Source organism: Eubalaena glacialis, chromosome 9, assembly GCF_028564815.1.
Source record: "Eubalaena glacialis isolate mEubGla1 chromosome 9, mEubGla1.1.hap2.+ XY, whole genome shotgun sequence".
In the NCBI taxonomy this organism is placed as follows: Eukaryota; Metazoa; Chordata; class Mammalia; order Artiodactyla; family Balaenidae; genus Eubalaena; species Eubalaena glacialis.
Genome location: NC_083724.1, coordinates 26117995 through 26145822, shown reverse-complemented (window position 1 = coordinate 26145822; position 27828 = coordinate 26117995). Strand labels below are relative to the sequence as shown.

At 43.8% G+C, this 27828-nt stretch overlaps 1 protein-coding gene across 1 annotated transcript in view; it reads left to right on the top strand.

The window, feature by feature from the left end:
• LOC133097291 (signal peptidase complex catalytic subunit SEC11A-like) overlaps positions 1 to 17305 on the top strand; it is a 92291-nt gene extending 74986 nt beyond the window's left edge. Inside the window, exons 3-5 of the mRNA XM_061199185.1 lie at positions 14910 to 14957; positions 15391 to 15514; positions 17152 to 17305. Coding sequence (XP_061055168.1) covers positions 14910 to 14957; positions 15391 to 15514; positions 17152 to 17305 — 326 coding nt within the window. The remainder of the gene's footprint in view (positions 1 to 14909; positions 14958 to 15390; positions 15515 to 17151) is intronic.
• The last annotated feature ends 10523 nt before the right edge of the window (positions 17306 to 27828 follow it).

Here is a 27828-nt window from a genome sequence, read left to right as displayed (position 1 = left end):
AAGTCCTGGACCAGGTCCAGGCCAGTAAAATTTCCCAGGAAACTGGTGGGCACTTTCCAGAGCAAACTTCACTAAACTATTGCCCTGGCTTATTTTTCATCCTTATTTGATCAATCTATGAAAATAGCCGGTGCCTCTTTGAAATCCTTCTGTGTCGCGTTTATTTGGTGTGTATACATGTTATACAAGGTACTAAAGATTAAATCACCGGGAGTTGTTTCAAGATACAAATTCCACCCCCAGCTATGGGGTAACTGTGGCCTCCATTTAATCCCAAAATGAGTGCCTACTATGTGCAAAAGGAGGTTTTCTTGGGCTCCTGTCCAGGATAATTATCGGCCCTCAGTTTCCAGCACCACCTACACCAGGAGCTGTAGGACAATTGTCAAAGAGACAAAGGGTCCTGGGATGTTTGGCTCAAAGGGAACTAAAGGAATGAGGAAGTGGAAGGAAAGGGTCGTTGTATGGGGCTGGGGTGGGGGGAGGGAGGTTAACTGTTCCTTTTGTGTAGGAATCCCGCTGAGGTGAGTGTCAATGATTCTACTTCTAGTCTTTTAAGAGTAACCAAGCTCTCCAGAGATTCTTGAAACAACAGTGCTCTCTAAATACCCAGTGTTTTTCCTATACTTGCTCGTTAATCCCTCCATCTCTGCCTAAACCAGCTGCTAAGAAAAACTTACAGCAATCTCAATAGATTTCTGTGAGGATAGTGATGAGGGAAAGGTATGAAGTTGGTGTGTCAAGAGTTCTAGAACTCTTTCTACTTAGGGGTCCAGAAGGTTTTTAAATTTACGTCTAATTCAAATGTGATTAAAATAGGAAAAGAAATTTAATTTAATGTTCAAGTTTCTACTTTGAAAATTATGAACAGGGAGCACAATTTTTTTAATAAGTAAATACTAGACATGCAATGAGAAGTTAAGAGAAAGATGTTGAGAGGTAGAGAGGGAGATGATATGGGAAAGAGAGAGAAAAGCAGGGAATGGGATTTATAATCAAAAAGCTAAATTTTCTACAGATGGTGAGAGGAAGAGAGTGAAGGCGGAGGAGAAATAATCAAGTCTTGGTAAAGAGAGAAGAGGGGTTAGAAGGGAGAGAAGACAGTGGGGAAAACAGCAGCCACATGCACGTTAAACTGGAGAAGAATTTACCATCTGAAATCTTCATGGGTAGAGCGAAGGCCCACTGCTTGCAGCTCCTCACATTCTCATCCTTAAAACTCCAGAGGCTCTGATCTTAATGGTACTGCCATAGCAGTCCAGCCAGGGGGAGGGTTTGTTCTGGGTTGCTATGGCATTACTCAGAAAAATATCATTGCAGATATTGACATGGAAGCAGCTCTCCCATGTTGACTGGTGAGGGACTTGTACCCTGGGTTACTGGTTACCAGTTCAATTTTCTTTCTGTGCCTTACATAAAAAAGGAGCAAGACCCTGAAGCTTGGGATTTAGGGTGGGCATTTTAAAGCATTTTTCAGCAAAGATAAAAGTCTCCCTTTATATCAAGAAAAACTGCATTGAAGCAATGAGGATAACTGCATCTGAGTCAGCACATATTTATTGAAGAACTACAGCGTGCCAAGCACTGCATTTGTCTCTTTACACACATGTCAACTCATCTTCAAAACAATCCAGTCAAGTAGTCATTATTATCTTTGTTCTCTTGGCGAGGAGACTGAGGCTTGGTGAGCTTATATGTGATTTTTCCAAGGACCTAAAGCTACTAAGTAGTGGGGTTGGGTTAGTGCCCAACACCGAAGCCCAAGTGCTTTCCACCATCTCGGCTTTACTAGCCTCTTGGAACTGCTACCAATCCACCAGGAGAGAGAACTTGGCTCAAGGGCCCTCTAAACAGGGGATCCTCAGGGGACATTTGGCAATGTCTGGTGACATTTTTGGTGTTACAACTGGCTGGGGGATGCTACTGGCATCTAGAGGCCAGGTATGCTACTGAACATCAGTGCTCAGGACATTCCCCACAACAAAGAACTACCTGGTCCAAAATGTCCATAGTGCCAAGGTCGAGAAATCCTGCACAAGATGGAAGGCCCTGGCCAGAGCTGCTCTCCTAAAAGAGCATCTGTTACAAGGATACTCAAATATAGTCAGACAGCACAATTTTTAATACTTTAAGAACCTTGGAGGCCTCTCAGGGCCAAAAAAAAAAAAGCGGGGGGGGGGGAGTCGCCTTTTCTACTCTGATTGTTGCATAAATACAAGATTTAGCTCTGCAATCCCCAATCAGTCCTTTTAATACAGTGTATTAGGAAGAAAAGAGAAAATGCTGACCAAAAATATTGCCGAAACTTTTCTTTGACTACAATTTATTTAAGCCTCTTCATCTTCTGCCTAAAACTCTGCAACAGTGACTTGATTGTTCTTCCTGTCTCCATTCTGGCTTCCCTCGAGTCTACCCCCTACCCATCATCTTTCTAAAACACAGGTAAGGCCATGCCACCGCTAAACCCTTCCAAGTCTCCTTCTTGCCCCCAGAACCAAGATGGTTCATCTTGCCTAGCCTGGCCCCTGGGGCTTCTATGATCCTGCCCCGTCTGACTCCCCCAAACTTTATTTCCAACAACTTCTTTTCCAAACATTCTTTATATTCCAACCAAGCTATAACACTTGCTCTTATGGGTTGGTGGTGGCCAGAGTCATAACCTATGTTTTCTTGCCTCTGTCATTTTGTTAAAGCAATTCCTTTTTCTTGGAATGTACTGTGGTTTGTCAGTCACAACCAACTCCTACATCAAGGTACAGTTCAAATGCCACCTACTCATCAAACTGTTCTTTAATTTCTGATATTACAAACAAATTCTTTCACCTCTGAAATCCCACAGCCCTTTCTCAGTACCTCCAAATGTGAATGTGTGTGCATATATGCAGATTACATGTGAAATATATGTCTACATATAATATATATTATACTATATATATCATATTGTACATATGTAATACATATAGAATATTCATACAATATATCATATATGCTATAGTAGTTAAAATACTTTTGGGTACTGATGCAAGAATATTTACATAACTCAATGGAAGAGAATAGAGAACCTAGGAATGGATGCAAGTGTATAATTTAGTATGAATTTAGTATGTAGTAAAAGGGCATTTTAAATCAGCAACCGACTATCCATTAAATATATGCAGCACTTTATACCATTTCAAAAATAAATTCAGGTGGACTAAAAACCCAAATCTTAAAAAAACACTATAATACTATTATAAGACAATATGTTCTTAGGATAGGTAAGCCTTAAACAATACACAAGAAAAACAAAAGGAAAACAGAAGAAATATTCTCAATTTAAATTTAAAAATTTATGATTGGAAAAGTTAACCTGAGCAAGGCTAAAAGATAGGAGATATACTGGGGGAAAATATTTGTTATATAGGAGACAAAGGCTTACTACAAATAATATGTAAAGAGCTTCAACCGTTCAGTAAATAAAAAATGGCCCAATCAAAATAATAAGTAAATGATCTCAGAAGGCAGTTTGCAGACTAGAAAATACAAATGGCCACTGAACACAAGAAAAGATAGTGAACCTCACTGGTAATCAGCAAGACATAAAGCTGTCTGCCACATCCCATGTTTAGTCCATATAGTTTACAAAACATGAAAAAAGCTAATAATATCAAGTTATGGTGAGGATGTAGAGAAATAGTACCTCTCATATACTGTGGGTCTGAATATAATTGGTAAGTTTATTTTCAAAAGTAATTTATTAAGATTTACTGAAATGTGAAATGTGTAAATTCTTTGGCATAGCAATTCCATTCTAGGAGTGGATCTTTCTGAAATATGCACACATGTACCAAAGAATGGAAACTTAAATGTGATTCAAAGGGGAAATGGTTAAATAAATGATGGCATATACACGCTATGGAATACTACGCAGCCATCACAAAGGACAAGACGGAGATATAAACATGGACTGAAAAGTTGTCTCAGTCATATTCTACACTGAACAAGCAAGACATGTTTGTGGATAAGGAGATAGATATGGACTGTACACTTTCTGGAAGACTGTATACCAGTGGTTAATTTTGGGGAGGGGTGTGAGATTAGGGAGAGAAGAAAGATTCTTCACTTTTATTTTGACCTTTCACGTTCATTTTTATTGCTTTATGGCTTGATTTTTTTAAAAAAAACTAGATACAGTATCACTTTTGTGATTTTGTAAATTATAAAATCAATATTTAAAAGAATAACTGCAGTCTGTTAAACACCTAGTTTCAAAGCATTGTGAAAATTGTCTTAAGTCTGTCACCCCATACAACTTGTGAGCAACCCACTAAAGGTCTGCATTAAATCATATTACAGATCAAGAAACTGAGTTTCAGAAAGTTTAGGCATTTACTCTCTGGACATATGAAGAGTAAACTGTGGAGCCACATTAGAACAAGAACTGCCTAATGGCAAAGCCAACATCCTTGACTGCAAGAGAGGACGAGAGTATTGGGGAAGGAGGGTGCACTGACAGCAGGGGTTGGAAGAGGTGGGCTGGAGCACACGAACCAGTCAAGGTTGGGCAGAGCCAGCGAGAGCTACAGGTGCAAACCTAGAAAACACCAAAAGGCCACATGGAAGGGTACACATGAGCAGTAATGTGAGCCCTGCCCAGTGAGAGGCATTGTACTGTAGTGACTATGTGGTGGGGAGGGCAGAATTCAGGTAAAGGCACAGGGTCAAAGCTCAGAGGACTATCCTATAGAAGAAGGAATTAATTTGTTCTGGAAAATTCTGAGGGATAGGGAGAAGGATAGAAATGGGCAGACTTCAGCTCAAAAAAAGGAATAGGTGTAAATATATATTTTTTAATATCCAGAAGATTCTGAAGGAAAAATTAAAAGGCTGGACTGACTGGGTAAGGAAAGCAGTCCCTGTTACTGGAGAAGTCCTGTCTTGGTCAGGGATGCCGTATGAAAAACTGAAGCATGACCGTGTAGCTGACCCCCAGTGTTCAAAGCCTATGTCAGTAGAACCGTGGGATATATTTTCCATGAAAATGAACTGGTATGGAATGCTATTTTTTTCTCCCTGTCCAGCACCATCCCCTCACCTTCTCCTTGTTTTATTTGAGAGACTACTTTTCCTTTATTGGATGCAGTCCTGGTAAATCCATCAAGATCCCCGCACCTCTCCTAAACCCCATGAAGCCAACCCTTCATTCCCCCTGGAATTTGAATCTTAAGCAGAGTCACACAAGGACTGCATAAAATGGTGAGAGTTTTTTTCACTCAAAAGAGAGTGACTTGAAAAGGCTATCTAGTCATCTGGTCTATTCCCTGGAGTCTCTAAAGAGCCTGTCCTATTGCAGGTCTAAGCAGTTAGCTACACTCTCTCATTCCAGTAAATTCCATGTCTGACCTAGGTTGGCCACAGTTGGCTTCCACAGAATCTTACCAAAGAACCTTAAGTGGTACAAGAGTATTTACAAGTTATCAGTGCCCAGAATTGGGCATTCATTCTTTTGGTCATTCATTCATTCATTCATTCATAGCCTTAGATTTGTTAGGCTCTGTTCTTGACACTGGGGATACAGAGTCGAAGGCATAAAAGAAAAACAAGTCCAAGAAGCTGAAGGAATCAACCAAGGAGGTCCATAATCCATCCTGCAGGATGGGGGGCAGGGCGGGGTGTAAGGAAAGATTTCTTAGGGGAGATGACTCAAATTAAGTTAAGGAATTAACCTGCTCCATGCCTGCTTCTTTCTCCATCCTGCCTCATTTCCACATTAGCAAGCCCATTTCCACTAGCTACTAGATGCCACTGAACTTGTGTCCCTGAAAGTACCAGTGGTAATAAAGGAGTTAAATAGATTTTCACAGGAAATGTTGGGCAGCTACACGTTTAGATAGTTTCTTTGGGAGAATGGTATGAGTTTTTAAAAAGCAACAAAAAATGATCCCCTGGAGTCCAGCCCAATTCTGATTTCATGAGGCAGGAGTCACTGTGTAATTGCATACTTTTTTATTACAAAGATAATGGAATAATGAAACATAAAGCACACTGGTAAAAATTGCAGATATGAGATAAATGTGGTCACATGCAGTATTCTGTCTCAATGAAGTAGAGAGGAGTGTTATCTCCTTGACTTCAAGGTTGTTCATCTTGCATATTTAACACTTTGTATGTCTGTGTCTCATTAATTATGGCTTTTCGGCTTCTGAAATGCCATGACACGTGGGAGATGTATGTGCATACTTGTGTTTATACATAATCATTAAAGGCAAGCAGGGTTTGGGGCAGACCTTTGAAATGATGATGTTAAACTATAACGTGATTTATTTGAGCAAACATTTATTAAGCGCCCTCTTTATGTCATGCCGTATTACTGGAATTGGGATACAAAAATGAAAAGGACATTCTGCCTTTGAGAAACTGTCTGTCTTGTGGGGAAGATAGATTCAAAAAAAGCTGCAAAGATGTGATTGAAATGAACTTAGGACCATGAAAACACAGGAAAAAGCAATTAATTTCATCAAAGCTACCAGGAAGACTTCACGGAGGAAGTGACATTTGAGAAGAGTCTGGAAGGGTATGGAGAAGGATGACCTAGGCAGCACAAGGACCTTTGAAAATGAATGAGCTCGGGGGGTTCATCCAGCATGGCATGGAATGCCAAGGCAGAAGGAGGCAGAGGGTTTTATCAGCACATGTGATGGTGTGTCTCCCACTCAGTTCTCTGTTAACGGGACTGTCATCATCATGGTCAGCGCAGCATGAGAAACTGAATCGCTCCTACTCTTCTTTCCTTTCCTACGTAAGAGCACATTTTCATTTGCCAATGTCTATAAATTTGATGGGTTGCAAATGTTCAGTCTTTCAATGAACATCCTCCATACACATTGTAATATGATGTTTCAGAATACTGTTTTCCAGGTCCAGTTATGGTTTTATATTAAGCACACTCAGGTGATCACTGAGCTTCTACCTGTTCAGAAAAGCTAGCTATGGACCACTGGATCGTCAATGTTTGTGAAACTTCACTCATTTGAGGGCTTTGGAATACTGCCTTGGAATTTCATATTATGAACAGTGACGGAAGATTTTATTTTGCCTTACCTATGAGAAAAATGATTAATAAACAAATGAATGATAACAAGCACAATTACTGTGTTGATATTTTACCTGTTTGAGGGAGAAAACTTTGAATGGCCACAGAAAGGAACTATTTCCAAACACAGATATGCAATTTACTCATTTAAAATGAATTCTTATTCATCCATTAAAGCTGTTCTGAGGACTTTTTAGACTTTTTACAGCACGTGTTTTAGCACTTGCAGCTAGACTTTCATGCTCGTTTAAGCCCCACAGCGTTGAATCATGCCTCTTTATGGCACGAAACACCATCTTGTATTATAGACGCTCAAGTGTATTGGAACTTTTCTACTCTCCTGTGATTTCCATTAGAGTAGAATTTACGTCTGGGTCACCTTTGCTTCCTCTAACCAACCGAAGTACATAGAACTTTATTATATGACTTAATTATATAATATTGTGTAATAAATATTTTATACAAAGAGGACTTTGAAGCAGGCTCATTATTTTTGTAATTATTGTAAGCATGTACTCTCTCCGCTAATTTTTTTTACTGCCGCACCATCCAGTTGCTCCAAATTAATGGCTTTTAAACCATGAGAGGTTCCTGTTTGAAATGTCTCCCAGGTTCAATATCTCATCATCATACCACTGCTCTCTGGCTGAATAGAATTGATGTGTCTTATAATTTAGATTTGAAGATTCCCCACCTTGCCACTACAGAGCTGCACGAATGACTTTGGATGAGGCGATTCAGCTCTCTGACTTCCAGTTTTCTTAATTGATAAATGGTGACCTGTTTGCCTTCACTGTAGGGTTGTGACAGTGAAGACAACAGGTGTGAATATGTGAAGGATGATACAGAAAATTATTAGTCATTGCCAGTAAATATTCAACCAGATCTCGTGCCTCAAGTTTTGGGTAGTACTTCCATTGGCAGAGAAGCACTAGGTCGGATGAAGTTTCATTTGTTTAAAAGCACCACTGAGGCGCCCTATCAGACACCAGGAATTAAAAAATGAATGAAACCAGTCTCAGCTCTCAAAGCTCTGTGGGGTTGGCAATTACATAAATCAATTACTGCAAAATATTGTGGTTAAACCTTCAAAAAGGGCATATTTTTCAAAGTACAGGGCGCACAAACAAACCCCTTGCTCTGCCTGAGGAAACAGAAAATGCTCAGAAGAAATAACGTTTGAGATGAATATTGAAAGACAACAAAAATTTAATGGTATAGTAGGCAGAATAATGTTCTCCTCCCTAAAAGATGTCCACGTCCTAATCCCTAGAACATGGAAATATGTTATCTTGCATGGGATAACAGGGACTTTGCAGATGTGATTAAGATTAAGGATCTCAGGTGAGGAGACTGGCCTGGATTGTCCAGGTGGGCCCAATCTAGTCACAAGAGTCCTTCAAAATGGAGAACCTTTCTTTTCAGGCCACAGTCAAAGAGAGATGTGAATATATGAGAACGGTCAGGGGGATGTGATGCAAGGACACAAACCACTGTTGCTGCCTTTGAAGATGGAGGAAGGGGCCATGAGCCAACCAATGCAGGTGGCCTGGCAAAGGCAAGGAAAGGGATTATGCCCTAGAGCCTACGGTAAGGACTGCAGTCCTGCCGACACCTTGTCTTTATCCAGTGAGATTCGTGTTGGACTCCAGAACTACAAGATAATAAATGTGTGTTGTTTTCTAGTCACTAAGCTTGTGGTAATTTGTTACAACAACAATAGAAAACAAAACGGGGAAGGTTTGCCAACATGGAAACGTGAGCAAATGCCCAGAGGCATACAAGCAAATGGTAAGTTCCAGTAACTGCAAGTAGTTCTATGTGGCTGGAATGTAAATTGTATGGAGGAGAAAAGACAGGAGAAGGGCTGGAGAGAATCAAACCCTGGTGATAACAGCAGCAATAACAATGGCAGCAACAACATAATTATGTTAATATCTATTGGGCATTTAATGTGTGCCAGATGCACATCTAAGAATTTTCCATGGATTAACTCTAAAACTCAAAAACATCCTATGAGATAGTAGCTATTATTATCTCTCTGAAACCAAGTCACAGAGACGGCTAAGTAGCTTGCTAGAGCTTAACACAGTCCAGTCCAGCCAAGCTAGGATTCAAACCCTGAAGTCTGGCTCGTTTCCTGCCTATAATCACAACAATCTAATGGGCAATGTTGGAGGCCTTGGAGGAGTTTAAACAGGAGAGAGACCATCAGAACTGAGGTGGGGAGTGGAGTGAAGACAAATAGAACTTCATTTCTTTATTATTTGTGAGCTCTCTCTCTCTCTCTGTGCTGGTCTTGTTTATCATGGAGTGATAGTCAGCAGCACACGAGTAGATAGGCAACTAGAAAAGTCTAAGGGGAAAAAAAGGGAATTAAGGAAAATGAAACAGAGTGGGCCAAAGAGATATTTCTCAAGGATGGATACATCTGCTGCAAATATTTCCAGTGAAATTGGCTGTTATTATTTCACAACTCCCAGCACCTCTTTCCTTCCTGCCTTTTAACAAGAATCAGGAACCACTTCCTTGGTCCACACTTCCTGTCACTAGCGATCATTTGGGGTGTGCGTGTGCATGTGTGTGTACGCGTGTGTGTCCTTAATTCTTAAAGACCAAAATGTTTTCGGATACAAATTGAAACATTGTTAGATCATTTTCAAATAAGCAGTATCAGTTTGTCTTCCTAGAAGATCCCACTGGTGGTCCCATTTGTACACCTGTCACTCCACTTGTACAGACAAATTCCCATAGATCATGGGTCTTCTATTTGCTCCTCACCCTTGTCTGCTTAAGGATCTCCTCAATGAATAAGTGAGTGAATGAGCAAATAAATGAATGAGTAAATGAATGCCCCTGGAAGCAGACCTTATGCTAGCTCCAGATGAACCAGGAGCTGCTCTGAACACTGTATGTAACAAAACAAAACAAAACAAAACAAAAAACAGGTTGCGTCTTAGAATCATCTGGAGATTTTAAGGTATACCAGTGCCCAAGCCCCATCTCAGGCCAAAGACAGAACTGTTAGGAGTGGGGTTTGGGTATGGTTATTTTTTAAATGGTCTACTCCTCACCTCAGGTGATTCTAATGTTCTCTATGATTGGAACACCATCTCTCTAAGCTTGTGAGAGCTCTTTCAACCTTCAAAGAGAAGAAAAGCCATGCCTTTGGAGTCAGAAACACAGGTTGGATTCTTGCCTCTCTCCTTCAGTAATTTGAGGAAGTTGTTCATTTTTTCTGAACCTCAGGCCTTCATCTTTAAACTGCAATTTAATACTTTTCTCATAGGGTTTTTGGAAGAATTAAATGACATCAAATAGGGGAAGCAACTGGCCCAGCTTGACACATAGTAGGTGCTTAATACCTCAGAATTCTTGTCTCCTTTTCCCACATTTCTTCCCCCAGAAATCCAGGTAGGACATCTGTGAGGAAATAAGCTGGGTTATCCCCTGATAATCTCAGTGCTTCTCTCCAGCCAGAAGACTTGTGCACAAACTCTATTTTTCACCAGGTCTTGAAGGGCTGTTCCCAGCGCTGGCCCACATCTTTCCTGGGCAGATGATGCTTGAACTTGAACACACTGTCCCCAGCTTACAGGAGTGCTCTCTCTCTTGCCCCGTACCAAAGAGGATGAGCAGGGCGGCCCCTCTTCTAGAGTGTAATGTCACAGTGCGTTCAGCTGTGCCCTGGCCCTGACCACCTTTGCACTGGGCATTTGCTAGCATTTGCTGGCCTGCTAGCCCTTCCACCTGTGAGTTCCAGCCTGTACCCAGTGATGCCAGCTGGTGTTTGCCAGAACCTCTTACTTAACGCCTTTCCAAGAGCTTGCCAAGGACGATTATTTGAATGCCTCTGCGGCAAAGATGAGTTCTGAGGAAAGACTGTCAATAGTTCTCTCACTCTCTGCAAGCATCAAGCCTTTGGCATTCTTCCAAATGATCTATATGTTAAAACTGCTTGAGATGCTATACTTTTGCTCCCAATTATGGTGTAGGCTTCTCCCCCACACCAAGCAATTTTCTGACACCAGTTGGGTGTCCTACAATTCAACTCAGTTCTGACTCTATCTACCTGGAGATGGCATCAGCTCCCACAGGTTAAGGGCTCAGTCCCAGTCCTACAAGACTGCCCCCCCTCCCCAATCACTTCAGACACCAATTGCAAGTCCAGGTTGTCACCTGTGCTTCTGACTGAGTGGCTGTAGGTCAGGAGTTCCAAGGACCCCTCCCTGGGTTTCATTAATTTGCCAGAGCAGCTCACAGAACTGAGAGAAACATTTTACTTACTAGGTTACCAGTTTATTATAAAAGGATGTAAGTCAGGAACAGCCAGATGGAAGAAATACATAGGGCAAGGTGTGTGCGAAGGGACGCAGAGTTCCCATGCCTTCTAATAGCAGGCCGCCCTCCCCAAATATCCATGTGTTCACCAACCCAGAAGCTCTCTAAGCCCTGTCCTTTGGGTTTTTGTGGAGGCTCTATTACATAGGCATGGTTAGTTAAATCAGTGGCCACTGGTGATTGAATTTAATGTCCAGTCCCTCTTTATGCCCAGAGGTGCAGCAGGTATGGGACTGACAGCTCCCACCCTCTTATCACATGGTTGGTTCCTCTAGTGACCAGCTCTTAGCCTTAAGTGACCTAGGGGCATTCCAAAGTCACCTTATTAACATAATAAAATACACCTTTACTGCTCTCATCAATTAGGAAATTCCAAGGGTTTTAGGAGCTCCGTGCCAGAGAGGAGGACAAAGACCAAATATAGACTTCTTATTATAAATCACAACACTGCAAATGCGCTTAGGAGTTTGTCCTTCACAGTGTCACTGTCATCTGAATAGTACTCATATCCCACTGGGGAAGGAAAAGCAAGTCAGAAAGAGAAAAACAAATACCGTAGGCTAACACATATATATGGAATCTAAAAAAAAAAAAAAAAAAAAAAAAAATGGTTCTGAAGAACCTAGGGGCAGGACAGGAATAAAGACGCAGACGTAGAGAATGGACTTGAGGACACGAGGAGGGGGAAGGGTAAGCTGGGACGAAGTGAGAGAGTGGCATGGACATATATACACTACCAAATGTAAAACAGATAGCTAGTGGGAAGCAGCTGCATAGCACAGGGAGATCAGCTCGGTGCTTTGTGACCACCTAGAGGGGTGGGATAGGGAGGATGGGAGGGAGACGCAAGAGGGAGGAGATATGAGGATATATGTATATGTATAACTGATTCACTTTGTTATAAAGCAGAAACTAACACACCATTGTAAAGCAAATTATACTCCAATAAAGATGTTAAAAAAAAAAAAAAAAAGCACTACCCTTCCCGCTACTCAGGAATGCCACATGGTGCTGGGAGACTTCCAGGCTAATCTGCCCATTCTGTACAAAACACTTTACAGCTTACAAATACTTTCACAGTCCTAACTTCCTATGATCCTCCCCCAGATGCCACTGGGATAACAGGAAAGAGATTGTTAGTACATCATCCCCATTTCGCCAAAGAAAACTGAGCTCAGAGTCAGACTTCAAAGCTAATTTTCCTCTCACCAAATCACATGCAAGATCACAGAAATGTACTTTACATGTTTCAGGCGATGAGTCCTGGGTTTCGTTTACATACAGGCATGTTGAACGGCTGTTTGCTCCCAAACGACTCAGTTGAGACAGGAACTGTAGCTCAATGGACACATGTCATTGTTGCTCTTGAAAAATGAAAAGCGCCACAACCTGGCTTTTTGCGCTGGCAGGTAAATGAAGTGGGACTCTTCCCTTCTCTCCCCAGATCCATGCGCATTGTCCAAGCTGTTCTAGATATATTTGTTGACAAGATTTCCAGAAAATTGCTGAAAGTCGTTACTCTTTATTTGCATGACAGAAAGAATTTCTCCTCTGCAGTAAATCCTTCCCTGGCTGGCCTTTGGGAGATAAAATCATCTCCCATTTGGAGATGCCCCGTGGCTTTCCTGGGATGTGTCTCCGTTTGGTGTGGAATGGATCAAGGCTCTTTCCCTAAGCCCCAGCTCTTCATGCCTGAAACCACAGACTCCTTTTCAATAAGACCAATAAGCTGAAATTTCTGGGGCCCTGGAAAACACACCACTTTCCCAACTCCAACTACTGGAGGATTGGGCTGGATCTCTGGATCCTGCATAAGCCAAAAAAAAAAAAAAAAAAAAAAAAAAAGAGAGAGAGAGAGAAAATCCATCCCTTCAGGGAGCCCTGAACAGCTGTCTTACTAGTTGTTTGCTGACAGTCAGCAGATCCTTCAGAGGCGCCGCTGGGATCTGAGAGAGTCTCAGCTTCCCTGTGTCCTGATGTCACAGCCCACCTAGGAAGCCAGGTCTGAGGGGTGTGGGAATCCAGAACACTCCAGATGCCTCTGAGATGGGCCTCAAGGAGAGATCTGCCAGTTGGTTACTGATAAAGAGGACAGATGACTGACCACGTGACTCTGCAGTCGCCAATAAGCCCAAATGGTGCAGAAGAACCAGGTGTAAGAGAAAGAATAACTGCAGGGTACACTCTGCCGCCCGCTGTGCAGGCACCACTCACCCATGTGGCCATGTCATTAATGTCACAGTGCTCTCTGAAGAAGGGCATGCTAGCCCCATTTCTCAGATACTTAGAGAGAAGTCAAAACAAAGCCAAACAAAACTCACCTCGTAATTTTAGCCCCCAAAGCCACTGAAGGATGGAGAGTATTGAAATGACTCCAGTTTATACCCCCATCGGCAAAAAGTGTGTTAGCAGACTTAGAAAATGTTTCATTGTTTCTAGACCCTGTGAAAGAATGCCCAATTTGTGGCTCTTTCCAAATGTGCTCCTACTCCACAGTTAGAGGCATCCCCCAGAGACCTTCAAGCTGCCAAATGCCAATTAGAAACTGACCTGGAACGTTTCTCTTAATTTTAGGGAGAAGCAATAACTGATACCAAAGCCTCTTTGTGATCGGCATCCAATCCTTGGCTATCTGTTGCTGAAGCATCCACAAGACAACTAGCTCTTGTTATTTCTTCCCAGACTCCAGGTGGTCGTTTCCCTGCCTTCCTGTCCGTGGGGAAGAGGACGGTAGGAGGAAAGTGTGAGAGGCTCCACTGAACCTGCTTCCCAGCTGCTGTGTGGAACTAACCAGGTGACAGATGATGTTCACAAACTCCACAGTGCTCTACAAATGCTGTTTATTAGCAGTAGGGGTGTTTTTTTCATGCAAAACCTGGGGTGTCTTCCCTGATCTCCCCAGTCTGGGTGAACCTATTCTAGAATGCTCTGTGTTTCTTTCCACCAGAGCACTGTTTTCATTGCATGATCTTTGCAATGTGTTTGTGTGTGTGTGTGTGTGTGTGTGTGTGTGTGCGCGCGTGAGAGAGAGAGAGAGATTCCCAGGAGTTTTGCTAGTCAGCTGATGTCATATCGATATCTTGGTGTTGCCTATGGCTGGCAGCATTCACACCATGAAAATTGGTAAACGCTATAACTGAGGACTTTTTTTTTCCCTCCAGAGAGCTGGTTGTTAAATATTTACCAACACACACCTGACTTAAGGTTGCATTCAACTGTGGGGACCCACAATCTTGCTGGAAACTTCTGGATTGTACTCTCTTTCCCCTTCCTTCCATGGTGCTATTGAACCCCTATAGCTGTTTTTGTGCACTTCTGGAGAAATTCTAGTGCTGTGTTCACAGAAGTCAAAGCAATTGACTCTTTTTTTTTTTTTTTTTTTTTTTTGTATAGAGCCTTTACATTGTTTGAAGTAATTTCACACACATTTCTTCATTTTGATCTGTACCACAACCCCGAGAAAGGCAGAGTTTGCATTCTTATTTCCAATTTGCAGATGGGAAATCTGCGTTTCGGAGTGGCTCCATGGGAATGATGGGGCAAGGTAAGGACCTGGGGATTTTCCCCACCACTTTGCTGCCTCTGAAAGTCCCTAGACAAAGCAGCCACTATTTCCAGGACAGACTGTGGCCGGCTGGGGAGAGCCAAACTGCAGCGAGAGCAGAAACGGCTTTTATGTGGTTTGGGGCTGCATTCTGTGATTCTTTATGTAGAAGCAAATTGTCCTTTTAATTATTGTGTGGGCTGTACTGAAATAGACGCACATTCCTTGAGCCACTGGCAGCAGCCAGAGTGGCCCAGGTGTTCAGCCTGAAGAGCCGCCAAGTTTCAATCTTGATGCTCATAACTGGGAGTGGTATCTGTATTTCTGTGCAGAAAGTTTTGTTTTGTTTTGTTTTTTAACTAAGCCTTTGGAATATTGTAAATAGGAAGCACAGTGGAATCACCAAGGCATTCGCAGCATATTCCGTCCTGAGAAAGGGCTGGGGTCACGGCTGTGGTGAGCAGTAAGCAGTGGGTGTCCACCGGGGAATTAGAGGACCAGGTCCTGCTCACCGTGCTCTGTCTCAGGCATGGGAATCTTACAACGGCTGCTAAAGGGTAAGCTCAGTTAGTTGAATGTCTGGGACTGTTATCTTTGGAAAATACCCTCCTATATTCTCATATAAGTTTGATAAAGGGAAGTATGTTAGCTTATACTCTATGTAGCCTATATATAGAATTGCGGATTCCAGACAATGAAAGCCCAGAAGAAGCTGGACTCCTATCATGTATTCCTCGTTGTCCTTCTGCCTTGGGGCCAGGGTGATCCTTCCCTACTTGCTGCCCAGCTCAGGTAACCATGCACACCCATCCCTTTGCTCCTTCCCCAGTGCTTTGCCACAAACCAAGCCTTGTCACCCTCTCCCCTTTTCCCTCCCCAGAGACCAGGTCCCCTCCCACCCCCAAACAACTTGAAAAGGAGGCACAGAGCTCACCTTAAATATGAATGACCTGTACCACAAGGCTCTGGCTCTCCCCCGCTGGAGGCTCACAGGATTCCCCAAGGGGGTGAGTGGGTGTCATTGCTTGGCCAGCGTCCCCTCCCTCCTCTGTCATAACATCCCCCAAATCTCTCATCAGGGCACTTCTGCTGCTCTGTGTCATGCTGTCTTTGTGGGACTGAGCATCAGCCTTCGTGGGATTTTTAGTTAGAGCTTCTCCCCTCTCCTGGCCAAGGGGAACCCCTGTCCCATCTAATCACTCAGACTCTCTCCCAGGTACTCTGAGCGGTAGCCCCACAAGGGGGAATACCACTAGCACTAGCGCCTCCCAGGAGAGGACACGCGAGAAGCCCATCCACAGCTTCCTGCAACCTGGATCCTCAGAGCTGCCCTGGATCCTGGTTTATCCCTGGCCTGATTATCTTTCCTGTGAATTCACTTGTATTCTTCTGATAAATTCTTTTTTTTGGTTTGATTTTCTCAAGTTAGCCAGTCGATCTATTGCTCGTGATCAAGACAACCTTAATTGGTAGAGTCCCAAATAAATGAGAATTTTACCTGCTGAGGCTGGGGACTCTAGTCACAGCCCATTGGCGTCTCTGGGCAGGTTTGAATGTAGACTAGTAATGGCACATCCCCACTGAGCTACAGTAAACCGACGTGGGGCGTGAGGAGTTGGGAATGAACCTGAAAACAATGTTAAACTTTGGGTTATAAATGACCAAGACCTTTACTGGCACTGAATGCGCACCAGCTGGGGACTTGTGTATCTTCCCCAATTGGTTTCTGAGTTCACTCATCTGTAATGTGACAGAGCTGGGCCAGATGACCAGATCTTGGGAATCTATGACGTTATCACACCGGGGTTTTCATTCATTTGGTAACCACAAACTGAGCACCTTCTCTGTGCTAAGCACTGGCCCAAAGAGATGGGTAAGGATACAGCCTCTGCCCTTGGGTGACATGGTTAGATTTTTGTTGGAGGAAAACGGCCCAGGCTGGAGGTATAGTGTGGTGATGTCCTGGCGTAGAATAATCAGGGCCACGGTCACGCCATGGAGGCAGAAGGGGCTTCAGTGACCCAGTGAGTAACATAGAGGGAGAAGTCCCCATGAGTCAGTTTCCTGACTTAGGTGAGGGTAGGTCCCTGAATTAAATGGCCCCTATTTTTTTTTTTTTTTCTGTGGTGGGTACTTGGGAGAGAATTGAGCTACTGAGCCTCAGAAGTCAGTCCCTTTATATTTTGTTTCTCAGGATAGTTGCACTTCTCCTGGCCGCCCCAGAAGAGCACCCCCTCCACCTCGGAGAACTCGGAGACCACACAGCAGACCTCCCGGACACCTGCTTTCCTCATAGTCCTTGTATTTTCCAAGACCGCGAGAAAGGCACACAGCAGGAAACTGCTTAGCAACTGCACGTAGCAAATTAGGATTCCAAAATATCACTGTGGGTATTTTCCTCCCCGCTTTGTTCTCCTGTTTTGTTTTCAGTTGTTCATGATTCAGTCATTGTTCCATCACACAACACGCTAACCGGTTCTGCAGGCCCTGGGATGGGAATTGCACTGAGGCCACAACTTGGTTTCCTGGCAGGCTGCAGGGAAAGATCCTAAGCGATCGCCCCATGGAGCTGGCCGGTCAGGGGCGGCCACAGGGGCTCCGGGTGGGCAGCTCCAGTGTGAGGCTGTTCTCAGGGCCCCCTGGGTTTCTTTGAGGCTGATACTGCCGAAGTTTCCTTTACTCTCTTCCTTTCTCAGCTTGTCAGGCCCCTCGCTATCATTCTCTCTTCTTATCTCTGCGCTCTGGCCCACTCCCAGCGTTTCCGTTTCCTCTCTTGGCAGGATGAGTCTCTTACCCATCAACTTCTGTCTCTGCCTCTCTGAACATACATCTGTCTCTGTGTTTCTGTGTTGTTCTTCCTCTCTCTCCAAGTTACTGTCTCTCTGTATTCTCTGCGTCTCTGTCTCTGTTTCTCTTTTCTCTCTTTTTGACCTCTCTCTTTCTGTTTTCTGTCTCTCTCTGCTTCACTTTATTTCTGACTCTGGGTCTCTGTCTTTGTCTCTTTCTGTCTCTGTAAGTTTCTGTCTGTCTCTCACTATGTCTCTATCTCTTGGTTTTTCCTTTCTCTCTCTCTCTCTGTTTCTCCCTGTTCTTTTTCTCCCTTTGAATTTCTCTCTCTCTCTCTCTGCCTCTCTTCTCTTTCTCTCGCCTTCTCCTTTCCCTGCCCCCATCCCTCTCTCTTTCTGAATCTTTTTGAAGCTCAGCGGCTTGGCCCTGTTCCCAGACGAAATGGGTTCAGTTTCCAGGAGAGCTAATATTGCACATTGAGGGTTAATTTTTCTCCCTCATCATCAACTTTCCTTTCATTTCAGAATCCCTGAGTCTGGCTAAAACGCTTCCTAGAAGAGGGCCCACGTGCCGTGGCAGAAGCCACCCAGCCACGCTGCACCCCAGAGAGCTCCGAAGAAGGAGGGATTGACAACTGCAGCATGCAATGTGCCGGGATTTCTCTGGCCGTGTGCCAGCTAGTCAGAGGCAATTAATATGAAATCAATAGGCCAAATCGACGTTTTCAGAAGTTAGCTCAAAAAAATCCCCGAAGATTAACCAGGCTGTGGCCTTTGCTATGAAATTGTTACCACACCACTTTCTTTTCTTTTGAAAGTCCAGATGGGCAGATAAATCCAAAGTGGATCAACCACATCTGTCATTCCTCCACACAAATTACACCCCCTCCCACCACTTCCCTCTTTCCTCTCCAACATGCAACAGCACTCAGAGCCTGGGTTGAATTCATATTTTATGCCGCACAGTATGTTTTGAATTCCCCATTGTATTAAGAGGAACCACATCGTGACCCCTCTGAGGCAAAGAGCTGGCAAATTCTGAAATCTGTTTTTTCCACAGGGGCGAACTCCAGCGGTGGAGGGGACTGCTTTCTTCCAGGCTCAGAATGGGCCAACTGTACCACCCAGCCCCGTCGGCTACCTTCTCCACTGTTCTGAACTGGTATTCGAACCGAAAAAGTTTATGTGGCTGTTTTCCATTTCCAAAGCCCCCTTTCCTACATTTGCTAGGTAATGTAGTATCACGCCCAGTTTAGAGGTGAGGTTATTACACAAATCCTTTCCTGCGGGGGGACAGGGGAAGGAGAGAGACTGGAGGGCTCCTTGGGTGAATGTCTCTTATGCAGAGCGGCCAGGGTGGACACTGCTGCTGGAATCAGCGTAGCCTACAAGGGTTTTGAGCCAAGTCTGAAAACTTAAGACTAGTACCCCAGGAAGTCTGTCTAAATGGGTCCTTGAGAAAAGGAGAACTCAAAGTAAATGTCAGAAATGGAAAAACTCTGGGAAGACCCAAACCAAGTGTAATGGGAACACAATATTAGGAAATGCTGAAGAGATTGATATCCACGCTGCATGGGTGGATACACGGGGGTGTTAAAAGGCTAAGGGCAGATAGACAGAATCTCAAGCAAAGTCAAGAGACTTTTCAAGCCCAAGTCCCCTAATTCCAAAACGTGCTCCTCAGGTAAAATAGTAAGTGTTTCCCGAAGTTTCTTTATGACAAGGCAGCCAAGTGAATGTACATTCTTTCAGGTCAGGGACACCTATTACGTTCCCTTTAGGATTATTAAGAAAAGTATAGGGAATCTGCTATTTTGTGTGAGCGGAGACTCTTGGCACAAATACTGAGGTTTCACATGAAAAACTAAAACTGTAGAATTCCAGAGCTGGAAGATATTTAGAGGTTGACGGGTTCATCCTCTTGGTTTGACAGACAAGGGACCAGAAGCTGCAAGATAGAATGTCATATACTACAAGGCCACACAGCAAGTGTGCTGGAAGGTGAGTGCACTCCTCAACCCCAACACTGCAAGTTCGTCATGTAGTTGTGACATTGCTTCACGCCATGCTTGGAGGACCGGGGAAGGAAAAAGATGTTGTCTGAATAGAATGACGCTCCTGGGGTTTGAGGCTATAAAATATGGTTGTTTGGAAAGTTGAGAGAGGCTAGACTTAGAGAAAAGTGACATGCGTTTTACATGGCTGAGTCAACACAACACGCAGAAGCCCTGGTCTGTCCTGAGGTTCTGACACTGGTGATCTTTGCGCTTTGAACAGAGTGCCTCTTTGCTCATGGTCAGAGCATGGCCTGGGTAGATTCCTTCCTCCTCGTTCCCTTGCTGGACCCCACCTTGGACCCTGAGAAGACCTGGCTGTGTCAGCAGCTGGCCTGGCCCTGCAGACCTGAGCAGGTTTGTCCCTTCTTTGCCTGGCCTGACTCCAAAGCCTGCTGCCTGGTCCTTGTCCTGATGTAGGACTGAACCGGAGAGTCTCTCTCATTATCCCTGCTACATGTTCAAGGTTGGCACTGGGAATCAATAGCTTCTGCCATGTGCCAGACGTGACCTTGAAGTGCAGAGTTAGACCATCATCTGGTTCAACCAGTTTCTCCCCACCCGTCCCGCCATCGGCCAACACCTGCATGCATGCACATGCACCTGTGTGCACATTTTACAGATTAGTAAATTGAATCTCACAAAAGAGAAGCAACTTGCTCCAAAGCACACTGTCCTTTGTGACAGAGTTTTGGCTCGAGATAGAGACTTCACTATAACAAGCCGCCTCCCTACTTTCAATTCTAATGAAGAGAATCCCTTTGGGTTATGGTTTCCACCTGCATTTTATAGAAGCACATTCTTAGTTCCAGTCTAAATGTTAGGTGATGTCAGCAGAAGAACAGCAAAGCCAGGCCTGGATCATTTCCTATGACTGCAAATTAATTAGAATACAAAAATATATTTTTGAAAAATGTTAAAAAGCCAATATTCATTAAATGTTCCCTAGTACTGTGTCCTGTTTTAAGAGCTTTATGTGTACTAACTCATTTAATCCTTACCATAGGCCCATGAGGTACGTACTAGCATTTTCCAGCTTTACAGATGAGGAAACTAAGGAATGTGGAGATTAGGTTACTTGCCCGAGACCACACTGTAGTAAATAGTAGAACTGGGATGCAGCCCAGGCGGTCTGGCTCCAGAGCCACACTTTTAAGTGCTATGCTCAGCTGTCAAAAATATTGTAGCAGCCGAAGAAATAGTCCAAATCAAATACAATTAGGTTTACTGAAGAGTAACCGCTAATCTCTGCACAGCTCTCTGAATGCAGCTTTGCATCTTCTCTTTCAGTGTATGGTCTCTCACTGGCTGCTCAGACCCCATGCAGGACGTGGAGTTTTGGAGAGGAAAGCGACTTCAGTGGTTTGTAACAGAATCAGTCCAAACTATTACTTCATCCCCCCATTTTACATAAGGGGAAACTGAGGCCCGGATGCATTAAGTGAGGTGTATTCCTCTCTCTGCAGGGAGTTTGGCACAGCGGTTTGCATGGGGCCAGTGCTGAACACGTATGAAGCTCTAAGACGGATCCAGTCCCTGAACTGAATAATTTGAAGCCACTGGACTCCTTAGACCCCTTGGGGGAGCCTGGGGTCTCCACTGCACTCATGCTGGAGAGAAGAGACTTGCCTGTGACCTAGGCAAACAGTATAGGAGAACAAGAAGAGAATTAGGATGAGGAATGAGGTACAGGGTGAGCAAGGCTGAGCCTCTCTGAGAATTTGAGGTGCAGGTTCCTGTGTGTAGGGGATGGACCCTTGATATGGACACCCTTGGGGAGGAAGGAAAGAGCAACAATCTGGTCCTGCAGGATGGAGGGTCTCCATCAGTCAACACAGTTCCGATCCCAGATCAGCCACTCTGGAGTCTTGTTTGCTTCATGTGTAAAATTGGGTTGAAATACTACTGATCATGCTATATTGTTTAGTGATTAAGATAATAGAGTATTTTCATATTGATGGTACATAGCAGGCCATCCGAATTTTTCCTTTCCCATCTTGTCTGTCAAACTCTATCCTCCTTGATAATGATCTAGAGAAGGCATGGGGCGAGGGGGAGATTTTATTTCCTTGCAAGAATGAAATAACACGAAAAGTAATTTTTAATGGTTTGCTGGCATTAGGGGTTTTCAACAGCCTCACACAACTGACAGCAAAGAGTAACTTAGGTGGCATTAGTCTCCTAGGGCTGCTATAACAAATTACCACAAACTGGGTGTCTTAAAACAAAAGAAATTCATTTTCTCACAGTTCTGTGGGCCAGAAGTCCAAAATCAAAGTGTTGTCAAGGTTTGGTTCTTTCTGGAGGCTCTGAAGGAGAATCCATTCCATGCCTCTCCCAATTTCTGGTGCCTACTGGCAATCCTTGGTGTCCTTTGGCTTGTAGACTCATCACTCTAGTCTCTGCCTCTGTCTTTACATGGCTGTCTTCTCTGTGTGTCTTCTTCTTTTCTGTACTTATAGGACACCTGTCATTGGGTTTAAGGCCCACCTTAATCCAGGAAAATCTCATTCTGAGATCCTTATCTTAATTGCATCTGCAAAGACCCTTATGCCAAATAAGATATGCCCTGAGATTCTGGGTAGACAGGAGCTTTGGGGAGGTGGTCCCTATTCATCTCACCACAGACAGATTCAACAAGAAAAAAGGATATGGATAAACAGGATTGGCTGTGGATCCTGTCTTTGCCACTCACCACTCACTTGCTGGGTAACTATGACCACATCGCTTCCCCTCTCTGATCCTCAGGTTGCTCCCCATATCACCTCTAATGAGACTGTGCATGAAAGAGAACTTTGTAAAATGTTACCCAAGACTAAGCAGGTTTTACAACAGGATAGTGGAGAAACAAGAACCCAGTGAGAAAAGAGACAGATCAAGTGGGGTTTTGCTGGCATCCTGTGAGCAGCTGCTAAAATTATTTCCCCCAAATGCCCCTACATAGTTGGGGTGCCCCACAGCCCTGTACTAAGTTGGCCAACTTGACGCCCTCTCAACTCAGCTGCTGTACCTTTCAGGAACTCGCATCTCTAGGCTTAAGCAAGGAGAGGTGATGCCCGAGCTGTCTGCCCCCTGGTCCACACTCCCTCAGAGGAACCTGCAGATATTATATAACTGCATTGATAAACAGCCATGTGACCTGAAACCCATTCATTCCGTGTGACTTGTTGGCGGGCTCTCTGTAAGTACTATAACTGCTGAAATGCATGCATTCCAGATGTTTATCTCCTAATCATGACTCTCTGATGTGCCACTTCTGGTAATGTACTTGTCCATGCTAATATTGTCTCTTCCCCTGGAGGCTCCACCAGGGTGGATGTGATTCACAGAGAGACAGAGCGTCTCTAGCATGTTTTTGTTTTGCTTTATTTTGTTTTGTTTTTTATTGGGGTATAGTTGTTTTATGAGGTTGTGTTAGCTTCTACTGTACAGCGAAGTGAAGTAGAATTCCCTGTGCTATACAGCAGGTTCTCATTAGTTATCTATTTTATACATATTAGTGTATATATGTCAATCCCAATCTCCCACTTCATCCCACCCCCTACCCTTTCCCCCCTTGGTGTCTGTATGCTTGTTCTCTACGTCTGTGTCTCTATTTCTGCCTTGCAAACCAGTTCATCTGTACCATTTTTCTAGATTCCACATATATGCGTTAATATATGATATTTGTTTTTCTCTTTCTGACTTACTTCACTCTGTATGACAGTCTCTAGGTCCATCCACGTCTCTACAAATGACCCAGTTTTGTTCCTTTTTATGGCAGAGTAATATCCCATTGTATATATATGTACCACATCTTCTTTATCCATTTGTCTATCGATGGGCGTTTAGGTTGCTTCCATGACCTGGCTATTGTAAATAGTGCTGCAATGAACATTGGAGTGCATGTATCTCTTTGAATTATGGTTTTCTCTGGGAATATGCCCAGTAGTGGGATTGCTGGGTCATATGGTAAATCTATTTTTAGTTTTTTAAGGAACCTCCATACTGTTCTCCATAGTGGCTGTATCAATTTACATTCACCAACTGTGCAAGAGGGTTCCCTTTTCTCCACACCCTCTCCAGCATTTACTGTTTGTAGATTTTCTGATGATGCCCATTCTGACCAGTGTGAGGTGATACCTCATTGTAGTTTTGATTTCCATTTCTCTAATAATCAGTGATGTTGAGCAGCTTTTCATGTGCCTCTGGGCCACCTGTATGTCTTCTTTGGAGAAATGTCTATTTAGGTCTTCTGCCCATTTTTTGATTGGGTTGTTTGTTTTTTTGATATTGAGCTGCATGAGCCGGTCATATATTTTGGAGATTAATCTTTTGTCCGTTGATTCATTTGCAAATACTTTCTTCCATTCTGAGGGCTGTCTTTTCGTCTTGTTTATAGTTTCCTTTGTTGTGCGAAAGCTTTTAAGTTTCATTAGGTCCCATTTGTTTATTTTTGTTTTTATTTCCATTACTCTAGGAAGTGAGTCAAAAAAGATCTTGCTATGATTTATGTCAAAGAGTGTTCTGCCTATGTTTTCCTCTAAGAGTTTTATAGTGTCCGGTCTTACACTTAGGTCTTTAATCCATTTTGAGCTTATTTTTGTGTATGGTGTTAGGGAGTGTTCTAATTTCATTCTTTTACATGTAGCTGTCCAGTTTTCCCAGCACCACTTATTGAAGAGATTGTCTTTTCTCCATTGTATATTCTTGCCTCCTTTGTCATAGATTAGTTGGTCATAGGTGCGTGGGTTTATCTCTGGGCTTTTTTTCCTGTTCCATTGATCTATATTTCTGTTTTTGTGCCAGTACCATACTGTCTTGATTACTGTAGCTTTGTAGTATAGTCTGAAGTCAGGGAGTCTGATTCCTCTAGCTCTGTTTTTTTTTTCTCAAGATTGCTTTGGCTATTTGGGGTCTTTTTTGTCTCCATACAAATTTTAAGATTTTTTTGTTCTAGTTCTGTGAAATATGCCATTTGTAATTTGATAGGGATTGCATTGAATCTGTAGATTGCTTTGGGTAGTATAGTCATTTTCACAATATTGATTCTTCTAATCCAAGAACATGGTATACCTCTCCATCTGTTTGTGTCACCTTTGGTTTCTTTCATCAGTGTGTTTTAATTAGGCAGTTGTGCCCCAGTCACAGCCAACACCAGGTGCCAGACCTGTTGCAAAGCTGTTCAGATCAACTACTATCCACTGATGTCTGTTCTGACCAGGCAGTCCTTGCTTTTGAGGGGTCTCAGCCTTCAGGGAGGGGACAAAACAGGCACGGACTGCTAATTAGCATGCAAGGTGATCAGTGCTCCAAACTAATTCTGAGGAGCAGGCTGTGGGCTGAGGAACTCCATCAGAGGCTCAAAGCTGAGTTTTCTCATGGGACGAGTAGGAAATGATCAGGCCAATGTAGAGCAGGTCAGCATTCCTGGCAGAGGACACAGCCTGGGCAAAGGCACAGAGGTGTAAAAGAGCAGGGAAGTTTTGCATGTGGCCGACACTGGGCTATGGAGAGAGAGTGGGAAGGGATGAAGCCAGAGAGGTAGGCTGGAGACATATCAATTGGTGCCTTGAAAGTCAGGCCAAGGGGTTGTTTCTGCAGACACCAAAGGGGGTATGGCCATGTTCAGTTGGGAAGGGACATGATCAGGATGGTGCTGTAGATAAGTCAGTTGCTGCAGCCCAGAAGACTGATAAGATGAGGCCAAGGGAAGGAAGAAGGGAGAAAAGCTCCGTATTCAAGATGATGGTGGCCTGAATGGGGCAGTGCCTGGGGAATGGGCAAGTAGAACTGATAGGATGAGAGAATTGTCCATAGGAGGGTGAGGCATTTAGGAATGAAGAAAGATACTGGCGTTTCTGGCTGGACTGACTTAGATGCATGAAGTCCTCTTAGATGAGGACTGCAGGAGGAGGCACAGTCTAGAGGAAGTGGTGGAAAGGGTGCAGTAGAGATGAGGAGGGTTGATTTGGGAGCCACCGGGTCATAAGTGTGTAAGCCTCCCTTCACGCTGACGGGGCTATGCTATGCCTTTAGGTGCCTAAGGGGAATATCAGTTTGCCTACTCCAAAAAGCCTGGTCTGACCATGCACTGCAAGGACTGCAGCTGAGATTCTAATCTCCTTGTCCTCCCTTTCACTTCCTCCTCCCAGCTTTCTCACTCCTCCCACCACGTTTCTTTTTGCATCTTTCTGAGGAAGACCTTGTGATCAGTTGAGGCTACAAACTGAGGCTTGTGGAGCGGTTGTGAGGATGCTTGGTAGGCCTGAGTAATTCACAGGTATTGAAAAACTGGTCTCACTGTAACAGGCAGTGAACCAGTTGTCCCGGGAGACTCGGCATCTGCAGGTCTTTCCTCTCTGCAATCACCCAATTTCTTTTTTTCTCTCTTTCTTCCATCTTCTTTCTTCCTTCTTTCAGTAAGTGTGAACAGAGCACTTCCTCTGTGAAAGACGGGGCTAGACTCTGGGGACACAGAGGCAGGTATGGCATGGAACGTGTCCACCAGGAGCACTGGGTCTAGTGGCAGAAAAGAAAGCAGACACTCACAGTTCCCCATACGGGGCCCATGACAGAGGAAAGCCCAGAGGAAAGGAAGAAGCAGTTTCAGAAGAGAGCTTCCACTGAGGAAATGACACTGGAGCTGGGACTCAGAATGAGGTTTCCCAGGGAGAAAAGGAGGAGGACATTCTAGGCAGAAGCACAGAGGACCACAGGCCATGCCCACTCCTTTTCTCTTCCTTTTCTACCTCCCCTCTCTCCTTTCTCCATCTCCCCCATCCTCCTCTCTTCCATATTTTTATCCCAACAAAGTATTAATGAAATGCTTTGACTATATATATGCCAAGTCCTGTGCTGAACACTTTACATATATTATTTTTATCTAATGCTACCTATGATGTAAAGGCAGCCCCACTCTATTATTCCCATTCTAGAGGTGGGGAAAATGAGGCTCAGAGATTTTAGGTGACATCCTACTAGATGGCTAGTGGGTGGTAAACCTTGGAATTGGATGACAGACACTTTCTCCCCAACTCTGTATACTACCCACCTCCTTTTAGACATTTTAGAAAGTGATAAATTTGTTTCTAAATGCCTTCTTGCCTTTAAATGAGAAAATAATGTGAATGGAGTAGGAAATGCACTAAATAGGAAGTCAGGAGACATGGTCCCATTATCTTTCCACAGGGGACCTGAGGAAGAAGATGAGGAAGGTCCTTCCCTGTGGCATCCCCTGCCCTATGCAAAGGAGGGTTCCATGAACAGAACAAAGGGGACCAACCATACAGGCCAGAGGCTTGGTGTGGCTCTTACACAGGTGCTGGGCCTGTGCTTGTTTAACGCTATGCCGTTGCCATCTTAAAATTCTTAATAATTTTAACAAGAGGCTCCACATTTTCCTTTTGCATCGAGCCCACAAATTATGGAGCTGGTCGTTCTTGGGAAACCGGCTTTGCTGCCCATCCCCTGTCACTTTCTGGCTGCCGCCCCTCCAGAGATTCCCCACCAGCTCCCCTGTAGCCCGACTGTTCCTTTGATCTGAGACACAGGCTGGTTCCTGGGTCCACACAGAATAGCAGAATGATGGTGTCCAGCACCAGATGTGATTACCCAAATCATTTCCTCCTGTGACCAGGACCTGGCTTAATACTTCCCAGGTACCAGGTGTTCCCCAAATATCTGCATGTGGAAGGGTTTGGGTGGCTCCATTCTTTTCTCTTTCGATAAAACAATTAGGTTATTTAAAATATGAAAAGCTTTGAAATCATGAAAGTACTTTATTTGAAGTTTGGGGAGAAAAGGACTTTGATGGTGAAAGAAAAGACAGCTATTTCCATTTTAAACAAGGAAAGAGCGGGAGAGATTTCTGTAAGAAGGTTATAGCTTGGACTCCATTGTCCAGGATACTAGTTAGGGACCCTATAGAATCACTCTTTTAATAAATTGGGACTTGGCTCAATAGGTAGAAGTGGCAGAAAGAAATCTTTGGACTCAGAGTACTGAAGAGCTTCTAGCATTCAGAAATTTCTGGATGGGGATTTGACTAAT